We start from the raw sequence: 18562 nt of genomic DNA, 5'->3' as shown, positions 1-18562 counted from the left end.
ACAAAACCCCGGCTCTAGCCAGTCACAACTCACCAAATGCGATTTCCTCAGACTTTGTTTGTCTGCATGATTTGGTAGGGTTATTTGTTGTTTTTCATTGATCTAGTGAATCGTGAATCATTTTTGTTCATTGTCACATTTTTGTTTACTTTCATTTTAACGTTACACCCCATGTTTTTATGTGCCTTGACCTACAAGAGGTGACTTTTGTGTGTGTGCTACATCATACTCCCACCGTTCCTCTCTATCTCCCCCTCCATCATTTTGGCCTATTTCCATCATGACTCCTCCTTACTGGCAGCCGTGCATTTCCAGTTCACTCCCATATGTGAAAGTCAGAGGGTAGGAGTGGAAGAGGCTGGTTTAGACTGGGGCGTTATTTGGAGTTGGTGTGGGTGGACATTCATCCCAGCAGTATCTTCCCTAAAGAGAGAGACACACACACACATACACATAGGGAAACACATGTGTGCACACAAACAGAATAATCTCAATAGACAGTGACATGGCTGCTTTGCTCTTGGCCGTAGAATATTACAGTTTAACACTGGGTTAGTTTCCATATTCTTGTGTTAGAGCAGCAACCACAGCCAGTGGTTATGTAAAATGCTGTAATTTATAGTGGTTCTACCATGTTCTGCTGATGATCCACAGTCTATTTAGAGAATAGAAACGGCAGCAGTATAATTGGGGCTTTGTCAGCTGTTTCCACCATCCTCATGTTGACACACCTCAGCAGCATGCACACCAGAACATGCTGAGGCGCTTAGTGGGTGGTCGCGGAACTGAGAAAGACATTATCTTATGATTATTGAGATAATACTGTACACCCGCGCCAGTCTTAGAGCAGCCCATCAATCAGTCAACTATTCTGCGCACTTGCATGCCACAACATGAGTAGCTCTGAGAATGTGTAATTTTAGTCTGGCTTTGTTTGCTTACCCCTTGGTGCTTTGATCAAGGACAAGACAGCACCACTAACCAGAGGGTCTTCCTGTTGATGTCCCAGTAACTGATCCTTCAGCATTTTACCCAGGAGCTTGAATCTTTACTAAGTGAATGTGGAACCCAGACAGAACAATAAAAAGTTTTAGCCCAGGAACTTGGAGGTCTTGATACTCTGTTTAATCTTTGTCATTGAAAGGTGGATGCCCTCGGGTCATAATTATTACCAATAACAGTACTGTTTCCACAAGGCCTCAGTTTAGTAAACGGGTTATGTGTGTCTGTGTGTACTTGTGTTTGTGTGTATGTTGCATGCTCAGTGTTCCTTGTTGGTCCATCGATCAGATAAGCTTTTCCATTATCCAAGGCTTCAGTCTCTGCTTCCCATAGGCTCCCCTTATCAGACTCCACTGGGGCCGCACACACACACACACACACACGCACAAGCATGCAACACACAGGTCAGTCTGATGCCCTTCACACACTATGGGTTAGATAGGGGAGTAAGTCAGTGCTGAGTGATGGTGGCACAAGGTGCTGACGTATGTACGTATGTGTTTGTGTGTGTGTATGTGTCAGGGATACCTTTTGCAATTGCAAGCACTTCTCATTGGTAACCTACTGATACTGGTGAGGTATCATTTGTGTCACTTCATTTGTTTGGTTTGGTCTGTGCTTGTGTGTGGGATGGGGGCAGGGGAGCATGTAATAGCAGATGTCATTGGGATTGGTTGAAAGAGCGGCAGTTTGGAACAGCAGGGTTGTATTTGCAAATCCTGGGTGGTCTTCTAATGGCTCTGGTCCTGCAGTTAACCTGCCTCTAACTGTAGGGTGTGTCCTACATTAAACGTCTATTTCCTGCCTCCCATGTTGGGCTATATAAAGCTGCTGTACCACTGACCTTGGCCCAGTCATTGTACAGTCATGCAGCTGGCTTCCTTCACTGCCAACGGCGGATCTTTTTTTTTGTGTTGGTTTGTGTTTGACTGAGTGTGAGTGTTTCTCCATTATCACGAGATTGTGTTGTGGTATGTTAGCCTCTGATCTCTTATATACACACATACACACATGTTTTGACACTGATGAAAAGGTTTGGTGTTGGTGTGTGAGAGGTATTAGTACTCAGCATCAGTAATCTCCCATTAGTGGCCTTGCATTTGAGGATACTGATCACTCAATGTCACATAGCACATGAAGAGGGTAAAGTACTTGATACAGCTGTGTGTGTGTGTGTGTGTGTGTGTGTGTGTGTGTGTGTGTGTGTGTGTGTGTGTGTGTGTGTGTGTGTATTTGTGTGTGTGTGTGTGTATTTGTGTGTGTGTGTGTGTAAGACAGGAGCACTGCACATGAGACATGACTGCATGACAGAAAAACTTGTGAGAAAGATTGACACCAAAAATGATTGAGGGAAAGAAAAAATACGATTCAGAACATGGAAGTGACAAGTACAATTTAAAGAGAGAGAATGAGAAAAAGACAGAGGAATAAAGAGGGGGAGAGGGAGGGGTGCTGGCACCAGCCTACTCGGGGCCAGATGTTTTGCGGCTAAAAAACTAGAGATGAATCAAAGCCATGTGAAGAGATTTATTAGGTTCCCATAGGAGCCGAGGCAGTATTACATGTAGCCTGCTCTGTTTACAGTGGCAAGAACCCCTAAACCACCCATCAACTACACTACTGACTTGGCTGGGAATGTGAAGACTTTATATTTGGACTTATACAGGCTTTTGTCTTTGTTGTTCCTTTTCTCTTAGTCAATGTGCTGGAGGAGTTGGAAGAGAACCACACGGCTGTTTAGTCTGAGTGCATGAGCCAGAGTAGTCAGCTGTAGCTTTGCCCAGTACAGTAGCACCATCTGAACGTCTTTATTTGGCATCTGTTTCCCTCAATTTAGATTTGATTTCGGATGTGTTTTGCCTACTCTGTCTGCTTCTCATATTGAAGTGTGACACACAGACTATAGTAGAGCTTGTTGCCTCATGTTGCAGGACTGACAACCTTGTAAAAGTTCCTTTGGTATGATTTTAGAATTAATCTCTTATGGATCCATTCTAATGCTGTCCATTTCAATAATATCGGTGATGGAATGCATGCCGTGCCCTCTTGTGTTAATGGCTGCATCAGTAATGGTTCCACACTGTATTGCTGCTAAGAGCTGACTGAATAATCTGCCCCTGCTGTGGCTGGAAAGACTGAGCCAGCTGTTTAATGATGTCAGTGTGCTGGAGGGGAAACGGAACACATACACACAGACACACACACTGACCGACAGACTTATGATAGACAGACATGGGCACGCGGCAAACGAAACGCATCCGTCATCGGCTGAACAGCTGAACTGACTTCACGGGAAGGAAACACCAACGCAGCTACTGTCAGGACAACCGTGGATGCATGCAACATTCTGATGCATAGTGAGGATAGACAGATATGTGGACCACTCTTACTCTGAAATTAATGGGCCTAGCTTTGGAGTCTATGGATATGACACGGTGTTTTAAGATGGAGTGGCTGACATTGACCATAACTTTTTTTCCTTCTTCCCAGATCGATGCCTTGAGTAAGAGAAGTAAAGAAGCAGAGGCCGCCTTCTTGAACGTGTACAAGAAAATAATTGATGTCCCAGGTAAAATTTCTGTACAATATGTGTGTTGTGTGTATATGTTTGTCTAGACGCCTCCTGAGTCGAAAAACCTGGTCAAGAGACCCCTTTTATCCACGTAGACCTCAACTGGGACAGAGAGAAAGTATGACACTGTCCCTCTGGTGCTCCTTCACTGCGCATCCATGCGTGTGCGATGCCTTAATATATCCCCACAAGATCATTGCCACTGGTGTATCCTTCAGAGGGTCTTAACAGAAGGTGCATCCTGATATGGTTGACAAGTGCGCCCATGATTGGCTGCTGTGAAGTGCACTCATGAGCAGTCACGTTCAACACTGAGGCTGAGGAGGGACGAGAGGCACAGGGTGATACAGAACACACACATTCACCATGCTAGTGGTTAGAGATTTTCAGCTGTATGGGAGCCCTGGGGGGGCCTTGTATGTAGGAATGAGAGGAGTTGAGTTCATCTATAGCGTAAGGAGGTCATAATATTCCCACACGGATAGACCTACAGTAATATCTTTGGATTGTACTGCTCCCAATAAGTCAGCGCCTGCTCTGACGGGGCTATTCTTAACTTGCAGCGAGACAATGATGTAATGCCTGATGCACACATGCACACAGACACAGACCAGTCTGACTAATGCAGCAGTCTTGAAAGAGGAAACAGTGTGTTTTGTTCTGTCTTCTATCAGCTGAAGGCCTGGTTAGTCAGCCCAGTGTGCTCTGCTTTAGATTAAAGGTGTCTGGCAAGAGTGTTCAGCACCAGTGGCCCACAAGTCAAACAGCTTTTAACAAGCTGTACAGTTGATTTGGAGAGGGACCTATTTGAAGGACAAAGGTTTGATACCACAAAAAAGAAAGTTGATTTTCAAGGGTGCCCAGGCAGATAGGGGTCCAAAATCTGGGTATACATTCATTGTTTTTGAGTATTTATTTGTACCTGTGTGTATTTGTATGAGACTCGGTGCATGGTTGTGTGTTGTGACAAGGTGTTTGTGTGTGTGTGAGAGTTTAGCCCTGCATGGTGTGTCACCTTGACAGAACAAAATCAGCATGAAATTCCCCAATCGTTCTCTGCTGATCTCTCATTAGCATAGTTAAGATATCTAACTGCGTCAGACATGACACATGCACGCACACACACACACACACACACACACACACACACACACACACACACACACACACACACACACACACACAGCCCTTACCCCCAGCTGTAAGCTGTCAGCTCCTCTTATCTGTACAACACACATAAACACACACACACACACACACACACACACACACACAGAAACTGCTCTTTTAGCTGGCATGCTGATGAGCATCGCCTGCGTCTCTTGGCTGCCTGTCACCAGTCTGCCACCCATGAGCACCAATCAGATGTGATTGGCCTGACTGACAGGGCTCTCTTCATCACAGTGACAGTTAACCCTGCTGTGTGTTCACAGAGATGTTGGTAAAATGCCTCTAGAAAGTTGTATTTCTCTCTTCTTTCTCTATTTCTTTCATCTCTTATTTACCTTTTGTATTCTTGTAGTGTTTTACAGATTTTTCTTTGTCCGTCTTTCTACTTTCATGTTTCTCCTTTTCTTGCTTTTAAGGGGAGTCATAGAAAACACTTGCAGTGATCATAGCCCAGTAATCTCTGTTGTTAGCATGTCTCATCAGTATTTCTGTCTTCAGGGTCAGCAGTTGGTGTATTCAGTTTTCCCACATACAAAACCAAAGTTAATCTAATAAACCAACAATAGTCCCTGTTGATAAAAAGTCTGATAGTGTATCATTCAGTTGCCCTCATAGATACAGTTTTGATGATAGAGAGTGTGAAAACAAACCATGACCTTTCAGTGTAATGTGTATTTAAAGAACCAAATCTCTTTTGTTCTTCACTTTCTAATCAGTGAAGTACACACATTTTTTTGGTATCCTTATGAAAACATGCAGAAAAAAATGAAAAAAAAGCGATGAAATATGCACCAAAATGAGTCTTATTGAATGCTTTTAGATTTCTTGGATTTCAAAATCTGCGTGCACAGATGTCTCTGGTTATTAATCTGTTATAATCCAGGGTGAGTGGATGCTGTAAGAAATGCACCAGTTGCTATACATCCAACTCGTCTTACCATAATAAAACTAGTTATTGTGATATCTTTTAGTCCTTGCAGTTACCAGTAATTCTCTGGAGGGAGAGCAAAGGTCAGGGTAAGCTCCAGAACAGTTCCCCTGGAGCTGAGAGAGATTCATTGCCTTGCTCAGGGCCAACTCACCAGGGCAAACACTTGCTCTCCCAGGGCCTTGAATGTAGTTATTCCTAGCTCATTACACCACCTTGCAGCCTTTGTTTGTGCAAACTGGTCTTTGCTGTGGTAACGTGGTGTGTGTTGTCTCCGGCAGATCCTGTACCTGTGTTGGAGCTGGCTCAGCAGCTGCAGCTAAAGCTCCAGAGGATGCACGACATTGAGACAGAGAACACCAAACTTCGAGAGACACTGGAGGACTACAACAAAGAGTTTGCAGAGGTCAAAAACCAAGGTTAGAGAGGGACAAATGCAGATACACACATTTTGTGCACTTACTGACTTTGAGAAGGGCATCGGTGAAGGCTGCACACTTAATCATAGATTATCACATAAAATATTTTCAGTGTATCAGCCTATGGATATACGTGGCATCAGCTTTTTCCATTATGAGAGTTATAGCTTTTGTGACCAAAACAAAAACTAAGTGGGTGAATAATGAGGAAAAATTCATAAAGATTCATAAAATTCTAACTTTGACTTAGTATTCATTCATTCATTCATCTTCTACCACTTATCAATTTCTGACTCGTGGTGGGGAGCAGCTGGAGCCAATCCCAGCACACACTGGGTGAGGGCCGGGTACACCCTGGACAGGTTGCCAGTCCATTGCAGCTTAGTATTCAGTTTTAGTCGATAACATCCTGGCAAATACTTTGTCTATGAAACAAGATTTTTATGGTTGTAGTCCACCTAAATTATTAATGTGTAAATATTCTTAAAATTGCAAATAGATGACAGTAAAATGTGGATTTAAAAAAAATGAGTATGTTAAACTGAGGAAAGGAGTCATTTATCACAGTTTTGAATTTGTACTTTCAGTCTAATCGTTTGCTGTTATGTGCATGTTAAGATGTAGACAACTTCTAAGTCAAAAGAAAATGCCTTATGTGAACATATTTTAATGCCTTCTAAAAATATATAAACAAGGTTTTACACTTTCAAACACGTATTTGGGGGAAAAAACACACGGCACAGATTTATGAATAAAAAAAAACGACAGGCCACCTTGGGCTAAAGAAAGATGGAAAAACTGACAGATGAGTGAGAAACAGTAATAAAAGTGGTGTAATTTCGGTCGAAAAGGAGGAGTGAGTGAGTGAGTGGGGAATGTTTTGGAATCCCCCTTTCCTCAGTGAGAGTTAATTGGAACAGCTCGATAGCGGCAAGGTTCCATTCTGCCATTGATTTTCCTGTTCCCTCATCCTTTATCCCTCCTTCCTGCCTCAATAGATGGGGGATATTTAAACCCCAAAACACACTATAGAACTCCCACTTCTGTTAAACACACACGCAGACATGCGCGCGCACACACACACACACACACACACACACACACACACACAAAGAGTGCAGGGGCCATTGATCCCCGCAACCTAAATGTTTAAAGTTCAGTTAAGCAGTTAAGGGGTAAGAGGGCTCTGAGGGGACTCTCCTCTATTGATTATGTGTCAGAGCAGTGAGACTGGAGTTTAAATCACACACACGCACGCACACAAAGTGCTAAAAGCCCTCAGTCAAAGGCTGGGAGCAGCAATGCTCTTTATCATTGTCTCACTCACTTATATCTTTCTCCGAGAAACACACACAGACGTACACATGCACGCGCGCACACACACACAGGTCTATTTATTACCCCAGTTATGTGTTAGATTTATTTCAGGCTGCCCCATACAGAGCTCACCCGTCAGCAAGTTATGGGGTTTCAGCACTAATGCAGTCCTAATGAATACAGCATATCTACAGTTGGTGAACGGCAAATATTCTATACCAGTCATGGATGTAAAGATTAGGCAGGAGCCATAGGGGCCAAGGCCGTCATCTGTGCTGACAGGGTAAGAATGCAGGATGTGAAACGCTGTTCCTTAAGTAAAGGTCATCTCCCTGATCAAAAGCATCATCACTGCCATCTATCACACCAAGGGAACCCCTATAGTCTTTTCTCAGTATATGTTTGTAATTTGCCTGTATTTTGACTTTTCCCTCCTTGTCTCTCAACACTCATCTGTGGTAATCCTCCTCCAGAGGTGACAATTAAGGCCTTGAAGGAGAAGATCCGTGAGTACGAGCAGTCTCTGAAAAATCAAGCGGAGAACTTGGCCCAAGAGAAGCAGCTCCAGCTACATAACGACTATGCAGAGAAGGAGAGGTATAACTTTTTCCCTGTGTTTGCTTGTGTGTGCACTGCTGCAGTTCTGTTTCAAGTAATAATCTCCATTACTTTGCCATTTTAAACCTTCAGGTCTTTTTGCCCTTTGGCTGAACTGCTATGATTCTAATCTTTCAATGATAGATTTAAGATTTCTGACTTTATTTAGAATAGCTATTCATGACTTATTAATTTTGTCTTGGCTAAATGCTGTAGACGTTTTTCTCATAGATATGTTTAATCATCACATTCATGCTTATTCTCCAGTGTTGCCGTACTCCCACAGATTAATGCAGGAATGAAAAATTACCTGCCTATAAAAGACAATGCCAGCATTTTTGTCATGTGGGTACTTGCCAGTCTTGCCTTGATGGGAATCATCACCTCAGACTTTACCGCGATATGTTCCATCCCTTTTGTTTGGCATAATTACTGCCACAGAAATCTACAGTGTCTGTAAATATGCAGTAACTGAAAGCCATCACACAACTATAATGACTAAAATATGAATAGGTGTCACTTTATTTTAGAACAAAGACATTTGCTGTGATTTATTAGGTTATTTCCTATTCACCCCCATTTCATAGGCATTTTGAACTGTATGATTTTCTGATACAGTTGGTAGTCTGTGGCAGTAATGAATCAACTCAAAATTGCTATGAGTTATTTTAGGACCATGAAAAACTATTCATACTACTGAAAGTGAGCTGCGTTAACTCTTGCAAAGGCTAGAGTGCCCCAAGAGTCACTCTGATGCTGTCTATTCCCAGCAAGGAGCCCATTCAACATAAAGACAATTAAAATAATTGCCGAAGATGCCGACAGACATAATACAGAATAGGTACTGGGGCCTCTCCTACTATATATTTAATCTGGGTTAACACAGAGGTGGACACTTTAAATCATAATGTGAAGCTATAATTATTCATTATTATATAAACATTATGTTTCAGTGCAGGTAGAAAATTGACCTGTCAATCTAAGATGTAGTTATGTATAAATATGTTCTTCTATTTTGAATTAAAGAGGTAAATAGAGTCAAAAACCTGATGTGATTAGCTGGAGCAGCCTCAGGGCTTGAAGAGGCAGCATATTTTTGAGCAGGAGTTAAATGCTGTGATTGACAGGGAATAAGTCACATGCAATTTTGGGACAAGAAGTAAAATGTGACCAAAAACTTTCACTGAATAGATTCTGAAGCAGCAAATCGGATTCTGTTTGTAGCTCGCAACAGCACAGTATGGCGCATCTCCCACCACGTGACTGCAGTTTTTTCACATCACCACACTCCTCCACACACTTAGAGCAATGATATATTAACTGTAAACACTGACGGATTTCAAATTGAATCCTAAATGATCACTGCATTTCATCACTGGTGAATGACCTTTAGAAATATATAGAAAATTGCACGCAATCTCCTTGTCGCGCTATTGTTGGTTGGATCAGATATCAGTTTGACATGTTCTTTTTGGTTCTTCTTGATAAAAATTTTCCTTTGTATAAACTCTAGTTCCATCCAAAGTACGAGGCATCCCTAATGAAATAAACTAGCGTCATTAAACTGCTACTCCACAGTCACGCTTGAGAATTACCTATTGTCAGTAATGAGTATGATAAATGGCCCATTTTAAGTTTATTTATAAGATTTGAGCATATTAAATGTGCAGACCTCATATTTTCCCTCATGTCAGTCACTGCGCATGCTGTGTGAAGCTGCCTTGAAGCTCATTGCGCCTTTCAGACATACAGCAGAAGAGCAATCGTCCAACTGTATTTCCTGTACGTCAGTGTTTTATAGGCCCCTTCCTGTTTGCAGAGAGCTGACTTCCTGTGTCTGAGAGTGGCAGTAAATGGATGGCACCTTTGATACACTTTACCCTGCAAGGAGTAAAGGGAAGGAGAGAGATGAAAGGATGAAGTAGAGGGCAGAAAAATAGAAATGACAGGAGAGAGAGAGATTGGTAGAGAAGTGGGGCATCAAAGAGAACCATAAAGACCGTCATTGTGCTAAATTATTGGTGTTTTTACACGCAGTGGTAATTTCTCAGCAGAACCCAACTTTTTATACACCAAGAATGAATCTATTTTATCCTTGTGGTTTCTGTCACCTTCCCCCTCTTTCACTCAACTCTGCCTCTCTCTCCCTTTCTGTCTCCCTCTTGCTCCCTCCCTCTCTCCCTCTCCCCCTGGCTGCAGTGTGTGTGCCCCAGTGGCCAGACATTCCTGCCTAATAGGGCTGCTTAATGAGGAGTGGGTTGTGTTGGGAGGATTTTAGTGGGGAAAACACTTCAGAAATGGTGGGAAAATAGAGAATAGTCGCAGTTGCCACAAAGTGTGAACCCAGGATTTACTGACTCAGTATCGGTTATTTTGACTTTCTGCTCCCTGCTTTGTCTGTCTCGCACTTTGTCTGCCTCTCCAGGAAACTCCAGGAGAGCCAGGACTCCATGTCATCAAGGTTGGAAGAGGCTGAACACAAGGCCCAGTCCCTACAGACAGGTACTAAGCTCTCAGTCTTTATAGACCTGGGTAATGTTTTAACCAGCTTGAACAAAATTCTAGCTTTATTTGCTTTCATTTCAGATTTCAAATATTTCTTCAATGTTGATTCATTTCTAAAGTTGGCAACAATAGATAAAATAAAAAGAACAACGCTATCACTTAAATTAATTTGGTAAGGCAGGGAAAATACAAATATAATTTCTCATTTCAAATTACCTTTTTTGTAACAGGGCGGTTCATAGTAAAAAGTCATTAATGATTTTTTTCAACCATCTTTAATAATATAGTTCTTCAAGTGAAATTTGACTTAAAGTGAGAAAACAAACAACTAACTCTTTTTCCGTCTTTCACAGCACTTGAAACAACTCAGGCCGAGCTCTTTGATTTGAAGACAAAATATGATGAGGAATCCACAGCAAAGTATGTGTGTTGCTGATATATGTGTGTGTGTTTGTGGGTGACTTTTCCCCTCTGGCTCCTCCATAGTCTGTTCCTGACATAATCATCCTGTTTAGTGAATATCCTTGCCTGGAAACTCCCCCTTCTCTCCCTAACAGCTGGATTGCATCCCACAATGTTCAGCAGCCTCCAAATCCCAGCATTACCCGTGCACTGTAAATACTGACAGGGATTGTAATGCTTTTTGCATCCATAGCAAAGCACCAAAATAGAGATCTTTCTTTTTTTCTGTGTTTTGTTGCTCTCTGTGATTCATCAGGGTCAAGACAAACAGGGAAAGTTACTGAGAGTCACTTTGAAATCTCAGAGTTAAAGCCACAAAGGCTTCTAACGACACCTGTAAGATAAGGTAGCTTCAATTACTTGAGATCATGGACATCTATCATTATTGATCTTATAGTAGCAGTGAGGATGAGAACAGAAGCTTTTCCATGTCAGCACTCCACACTATGAAATGGCACTTTATGACATTCACACTCTTCATTCCCCTGGGGTAGAGTGATGGGAACCAGAACAACTCATGTTTCTGAATAGCATTCAGATGGTTTCAAATTCTAAGAAAAGACTTTCTTTCTCTCTCTCTCTCTCTTTTTTTTATTTTAATTTTTTTTATTTTGTGATTGTTTCATCAACTTTCTCTAAATCCAAGATGGCCAAGGGAACCCTGCACTGGTCTTTACCCAAAGTACAACAGAGTATCAACTTTGCTTTTAAGGCTTTCCCCTCTCCCATTTACCATGTCCCAAACTCACAGACTCTCCATTAACAGAGTTGTTAAATTGATTGGCTGTTAAAAACAGATCAATTCCTCTTCTCTCATCCTCACAACAGTTTTTCCCCCTTTCCTAGTTCCCTCACTCCCACACTTTATCGTTTATCTCCTATGTTGTGCGTTTGCAAGTGTAAGAGGAAAGGCCATGGGAAGATGTTACATGCAGTGTAATGGATGTAATCAATAGGTTTCATGGTCTATCAGAGGGCCCCCCTTCTGGTTTTTGTTTCCTCACAAGTATATTTCACTGCTCCTCTTCTTTCTCTCATTTCCTTACACTTTTTCTGTTCTTGTCTCTTCCTTTTATGTCAAATGAAAATGCATTTGAAAAGACACAAATAGTAGGCCCCATTTGCTTACAGAAGCTAATAAACACATGCCCGCCCACATCCACACACGTGCTCACACACACACACAAATGCACGCACACTCATTCGCTCACTCGTGAGCCTGAGGCAGTCAGGGTCCTTGACTATGTGGCGTGCTGTGATCTGAAATTTTAATGCAACGCTTTAAAGCACACACAAACCCTCTCTAACCCTGCACCCTCCCAGTCCTTGGAGTCCCTCCCCCGTTTACTGCTTGGCTGAGCAAATCGCCAGTGTTTGGCTGAACACAACTTTTAACCCTTTGACTGCATATATTTGGCTCTGAAAAACACAAATGCCATCAATATCATGCACTTTGTCACACAAATACACACATACGTGCGCACACTCACTTGCTCTAAACTTTACACTAAGGAGGACATTGCGTGACAAATCCCCTATCCTCTTGCTGCATTTGGGTAATCTGCCTTTTAAAACACACACACATGCACGAACACTCACACACAAACAGAAGTACACACACTCTGAGAATTTGGTTGATGTTGCAGTACCCAGACTATGTAAGCTTCGGGGAGAGGCAGGCCTGAAGATGAAGCGTAGACCCCTCTCTGTGTTGGCGCTGTCAGGGTCTGGCTGGCCACGTTTTACTCGTTTAGTCCCTGTTAAAGATTAATGATATATTGATCCTCAACCCACAGGATGCTGTGTATGTGTGTGTATGTGTGCATGCTCATCTGTATTTTTGTGTACTGCCTGATCTGTGTATAAATGCTTGATACCATTTTGGGAAAACAATTTAATTTTTGATAATAAGGCAATGGTGAATGTCTTTTTTTCCCTGTGTCCATCTTAAGCATACACAAACACAAAATGGTGCACAACACATACACACACAGAGACACTCTCACAGCTCGCTTCTTTTTAAGCCTCCTTGAAATCCCCAAGGTAACATGCTGTGAAAACGCAATGTGGAGAAAGCCAAGAAAAGAAAAGGAATGGAATGATGAAAGCTAGAGGGCAAAAAGTGAGCCAGCGGCTGGAGGCTACAGCGAGGAAGAGGGGATAAGAGTGTGATAGAGGAGGGAAATGAAAATCTAAATCAGGGGAATATCCTGCTGGCACTGAGGACAGAGGCCGAGGAAGAGAGGGCAAAAGATGAGAGAGGGGAGGTGGAGGGGAAAAAAGATGAAAGGAGAGAAAGTGGAGGGCATTGGAAAGGGAATGGGTTGAGGGGAAAGGATAGAGGCAGGCAGAGGGTGGAAGAGAAAAGCAGTTGAGTGAGGAGAAGATGATAAGAGATGAAAAGGCCTGCCTGAGATGGAGGAAGTACAGTAGGAGCTTAGAGGCTCTCGGCTTTTTTCAGAAGTCCTACAGTACTCACTGATGTCACCGGGTGCACCCATTGGCTTCCACTGTACAAAAGAGTGTCTCTAAGTGTGTGCCAGTGTGCGTAGTTTCAGTGCGGCTGTGCATTTACTCTATAGCTCCTCCCTGTGGCTGCTGCAAAGTACCTTGTAGATAAGCTTTGGTGGCATGAAATCAGTCTTTATCATTACAAAGGACCCTCCCTCTACGTTTTGGGGTTTGATGAATTCATTCCACTGGGCGCATTGGCTAACATGGACAGTTCCTGCCCTGCCCAGCGACTGACTGACTGTATCAGGATATGCAGAAAATCCCTTCCCTGTGATCTGCTTTGGCCCTCAGCCTTTAGCTCAGCCTCTAGCTTTGCCTTTATAATTCCCAAATACAGCCAAATCCAAAGGTTATTTAAGAAGACTTTGTGCATCTGTACTTTGATTAAATGATCACATTTGGAGCAGGAGCAGCGGTGTATTTGGGTTGCATTACTACCCATAAACGCTCTCCATTACAAGCTTTTCTGGCTTGTTGGCTCAGTGACCTTACATTTGTGTGAGCGGGAGCACAATTGAGCGTGCACGTGGGTCCAGCACAATATAGCTTAAGACAGGATAAAAGCTGGTGAGGTAGTGTACTATTATGTTGCTTAAATGCATACTAGATCCCTTTAACTCTTAGGGAAAGAATAAAAGCAGAGAGTGAAAAGCTCTCCCACCCACATCTGATTCTTTTTGCTGCATTGCCTGTAGCACAATGTTGACCTAATATCAACTGTGTCTGTTTTGTTAAACACATTCAAATCAGTAGTACTCAAGCCTATGGGACATAACACTGTTTCTCATACTGTGACACACAAACACAAAAGCTGCATGGTTTATTGGGTTCACTATCAAAAGATTGCAATGAAATCAAAAGGTCTTAATGCATTTAGCCTTGCACATAGGAGCTCACATCCTTGCACTCGATGCCAGCCCTGTATTATCATCAGAAAACTTGTGCATAATGAACAATGCATTCAATGCAAATTATATCATAATTTTTGCACACAGACATTTCAACTCTGTCGAGACATAAAACTAAAAATTTAACACAAAAATATTACCATTGGCCAGGGTAGGTGGTTGAGTGGTTAGCACGCATGCCACGTTATTGCAGCATCCCGGGTTAAACTCTGACCCAGGACATATGCTGCATATGACTCCCCTCTTTCTCTCTTCTCACTCTCTTGCTGTCATTGAAATAAAGGCAAAGAGCCCGAAAATAATACTTACAAAAAAAATGCTTTCTTCTTGTGACTTCAGTGCTGTTCTGCCTGTTCCCAGTGTGTCTTTCACATCGCTATCATTATTTGCAGAAAAAGCGATAGGTGGTCATAAAATGGAGTTAGTAAACTATTTTTTCAAAGCCCAATAAGAGGTGGTTTTATGGGGATGTATTCCTGCTGTCTGACCTCTAGCAAGTGAGAACTGAACCATGGCCACCATCCAGACCATTAGTCAGACACAATCACACAGCTTCATAGCAGATTAGTCTGCTGTATTAGGATTTAGAGCTCTATTAATGTAATCCCTCTGTTTTAGTGTGGCCCTGGTTTAGGGGCTTACATGTGCATACACACACACACACACAAACACACATTAATACATGTATGCACACACACATACAAGCTGTTTGGGTTATGGAGTTCACAATCAATGGATTAAGGTGAAATTTAGACAGTAGCTTAATGGACACTGCACTGACATTCTCTAAATGTGTGCTCTCCCAACAATCTCAGCTACAAACATTGTGTGTTGAGTGTACTTTTCTTCCTGGGAATCATCTATCCTTTTATCCATTCCTTGTTTTTTTTTTTTTTCCTGAGCTGCGTTTCTGTGAATTTCTTTTAAGCTCTGTTACATGCTCTGTTGTGTATTTCTATGGAGTGATACTAAATGTCTTTCTCAGGGCCGATGAGATTGAGATGGTGATGACAGACCTGGAAAGAGCCAATCAGGTAAAGCTGCTTAAAATGTGCACATTTCAACACAGAATTTTCTAAATCATCTGCCACATCAGATTTGACAAGTTTTATTGTTGATATGCAGTCTAAGCAACTAAGTGAATTTGAATAGTTAAAATTGATGGGAAGGGTGAAAGAGTTTCTATTAATTTTCTTTTGAAGCATATAATGATTTCTGTTTCAAAACCAACAATGAATTTATACCACTATAATAATTATGATTATTTCTCTGTGCCATAAAACTTCATTGTAATCCAAATTATTAAAATGCATAATGAACTACGCAGTTTCACTGGACAACACGTTCCTTTACTAACACCTCAAGCATTTTGAGTCCTGCTGCTGTAGATATTCATTAGGGCACAAATGAAAGGAAAAAAAAAGTACCACATACACTAATCATCTCTATCTGAATAACAGTTCGTGATTGTTTTAAGGGAAAAATGCATATCTTCTTGACTTTTTTTTTTTTTTTTTTGAAGATTTACATCTTGAGTAGGAACAAAAATATTTGTGGCAGGGAGAGGCTGGAAAAAATGAAGTATTAGGAGATGGGCACTGCTTCACTCTTGGTTTCATTTTTTCTTAGAACCATAAAACATCTTAGTCCTTATCATATGAAAATAGAACGAGTCTTATCTGCTTGCCCTTTATAAAATGTGTTATACATGAACAAATAACGGGTTATCAATTTGAGAGTTGCTATCTGTTTTATGTTTATTATATACCTACTAAACCCATGTAGCTGAAATAGACCCCCCAGTGCGCCCTCTGCCCTCATGTTGTAAATATTCTTGTGGTGTCTGTTAATGTCATTGTTGTTAACTTTCATTATTAGCCTGAGAGTATGATTTGTGGCTAAAGGGATAGCATAGACATGTAATGTTAATATTAGCCCAAAGGTTAGCGCTCTGACTATAATGCCACATACAAACACACACACTATTCACACTTCTGATTTGAGGTTTACAGAGGATGACAGTGTGGCCTCCAGCTCAGTCACAGACGTTTTTATATGCTTTTATAAGGAGAAAATGGAAAACAGGATTTTTCTTTCTGTGACTAGCAGTCCAACTCCCACCCAGTCAATAACAGCTCTCAATATGGTTGCAATTAGGAGCACAGTGGAATCAGCTCCCTGTAACTCCTTATGATGGCAAGTTGGCCAGTACTACAGATGATTCCCAATTGGAGCATGGCAGTTTGGCCAGAAATACAAGGCAGCAAGTTTCATCTCAATTCTCAAAACTAATTTAATATTTGCACTTATGGAAAAAAATCCACCCTTGGCAGTCATCCTGCACTTCTACTCTGCATTGTCTCAGCCCTACTGCTCTCTGCAGTTTTTGTTTATGCTTGAAGGGAATAAACTTCCTGTTCATACAGCCAAACGGCTGGTTGATAGAAGATGATGGTGTATTGGAATACATTCCCTCAATGTTACTGTAATTTTGAAATGACACTTGACCAACACCAAAAGTGTGTAGTGAATTTATGTATTTTGCTGTGAACTATTAAAATAATTGTTTTGGTTTGATCATGAAATAAAAGTTGTTTACCAAAGGCAATTAAGTTTCCATAATGAAAAATGTACACTGAGGAAGGCTTTTAAGATTTTTCACACCTTTATTATAGCTGCAGTGAAAGACGTAGAAAAGTTGGAATGTTGAAATGATGTAATAAATGATGATGAGGGTCTTTTTACAGGAGGAACTTTTGCTTTCTTGGTTTTGGACAATTTTCTTTCCAGCTACATGCAGTAAATAGGTTTTCAATTCAGAGCTTGAATTTTGATAGAGGTTGAAGAATTGTTTGTACACAGTACAAGTGTAAGAATCTCAACCATTTTATCTTCCTTTAATATTTCTCTTTTTATTATAGCGGGCAGAAGCAGCTCAGAGAGAGGCGGAGTCACTCAGAGAGCAGCTATCCTTGAGTAACCAATCCCAGCAGCTCAGCAGCCCAGCCAATGCTGACCCGGACACGGTAACACATTTCAGTGCTTCACTGATTGACTGGATGGCTGTCAGAAAAGTATGAATGGGCTAAAGATGAGCTTTGCCCTTCAAATGCCTGAAGTGTAAGGCTGATGAAACCTTCAATTTACTACAGAGTAGCCTCTGTAGTCTCTGGCCTTCAAGGTTATCAATAACGCATTGATTTGTTGACTGAATTATTGTTTTCTGTGCACAAGATGCCAAGGAAGCAATACGTGATGGTCAGTTGATTTACCAATTTATTGGACTGTACAACAGACATCAGAGGTCTGACACAAGACTGATTGCTGCACCAAAGCATCAACGTCATTGTCCCAGACTAAGTTATGTGTCGTTATTGAAGGATAAAAAGGAGCCTAATGAAACATTAATCAGCAACTTCTACCAGGCTTAGAAATACTGAATGTACTTTTTTTTATTATATCTAATAGTGCATTATTTAATTACTTGTATAGTTTTATGATTGTAATTTACATATTAAATCATATTGCCATCCTATCTGGCCTTCAGGAACAGGCAACAGATGCATCATCCCACTCAAGTCTGGAGGCGGAGCTCAGGGCCAAAGAGAGAGAGACTGCTCAGCTGGTGGATGACGTCCAGAGACTGCAGGCCAGCCTGACCAAACTCAGAGAGACCACCGCCTCCCAGATCACACAGCTGGAGCAGCAGCTCAGTAGCAAGACCTCCATTCTCAAGGTATTAACATGTCTGTGACATATGAAGATCCAGTTAGTCATTGAATTATTTAATGAATTTTCATGTTGTTAACAATCTTTGTAATCTGCAGGAACTAGAGGAGAAACTGCAGAAGCAAGCTGATTATGAGGAAGTGAAGAAAGAGCTGAGGTGAGGAACACACAGTCGTGTGTTGTGTTCATATGACCTGCCCAGATCTATTGATTGAATTTGTCTGATGTCTTTAACAATATTAAAGATGCGTATCGCCATTTAAGATATCTAACTCAGTTGAGTGCCCACATAAGTTTGCATGTCTGTATCTTCACAGTATGTTGTGTCTCTGGCAGTAAATGCCCCACTATTCTGTTTTTGTACTTAAAGATACCAAAACTCAAAAAACTAGCATGCTACTCATGAGATATGTATGATTGTCTGATTGCAGTCATATAT

At 41.5% G+C, this 18562-nt stretch overlaps 1 protein-coding gene across 7 annotated transcripts in view; it reads left to right on the top strand.

The window, feature by feature from the left end:
* Positions 1–18562, top strand: part of cux1b (cut-like homeobox 1b) — a 57484-nt gene that overhangs the window by 21352 nt on the left and 17570 nt on the right. For 4 of the 7 annotated variants that reach the window (XM_029516656.1, XM_029516654.1, XM_029516653.1 and 1 more), the window contains 9 exons: positions 3493–3571; positions 5954–6091; positions 7882–8005; positions 10431–10507; positions 10864–10930; positions 15380–15428; positions 17316–17420; positions 17942–18130; positions 18222–18280. In XM_029516656.1, the coding sequence (XP_029372516.1) occupies positions 3493–3571; positions 5954–6091; positions 7882–8005; positions 10431–10507; positions 10864–10930; positions 15380–15428; positions 17316–17420; positions 17942–18130; positions 18222–18280 (887 nt within the window). The remainder of the gene's footprint in view (positions 1–3492; positions 3572–5953; positions 6092–7881; positions 8006–10430; positions 10508–10863; positions 10931–15379; positions 15429–17315; positions 17421–17941; positions 18131–18221; positions 18281–18562) is intronic. The other 3 variants (XM_029516655.1, XM_029516657.1, XM_029516658.1) reach the window with 2 other exon arrangements.

Source organism: Echeneis naucrates, chromosome 13, assembly GCF_900963305.1.
Source record: "Echeneis naucrates chromosome 13, fEcheNa1.1, whole genome shotgun sequence".
Taxonomy (NCBI): domain Eukaryota; kingdom Metazoa; phylum Chordata; class Actinopteri; order Carangiformes; family Echeneidae; genus Echeneis; species Echeneis naucrates.
This window is presented reverse-complemented; position numbering and strand designations above follow the sequence as displayed.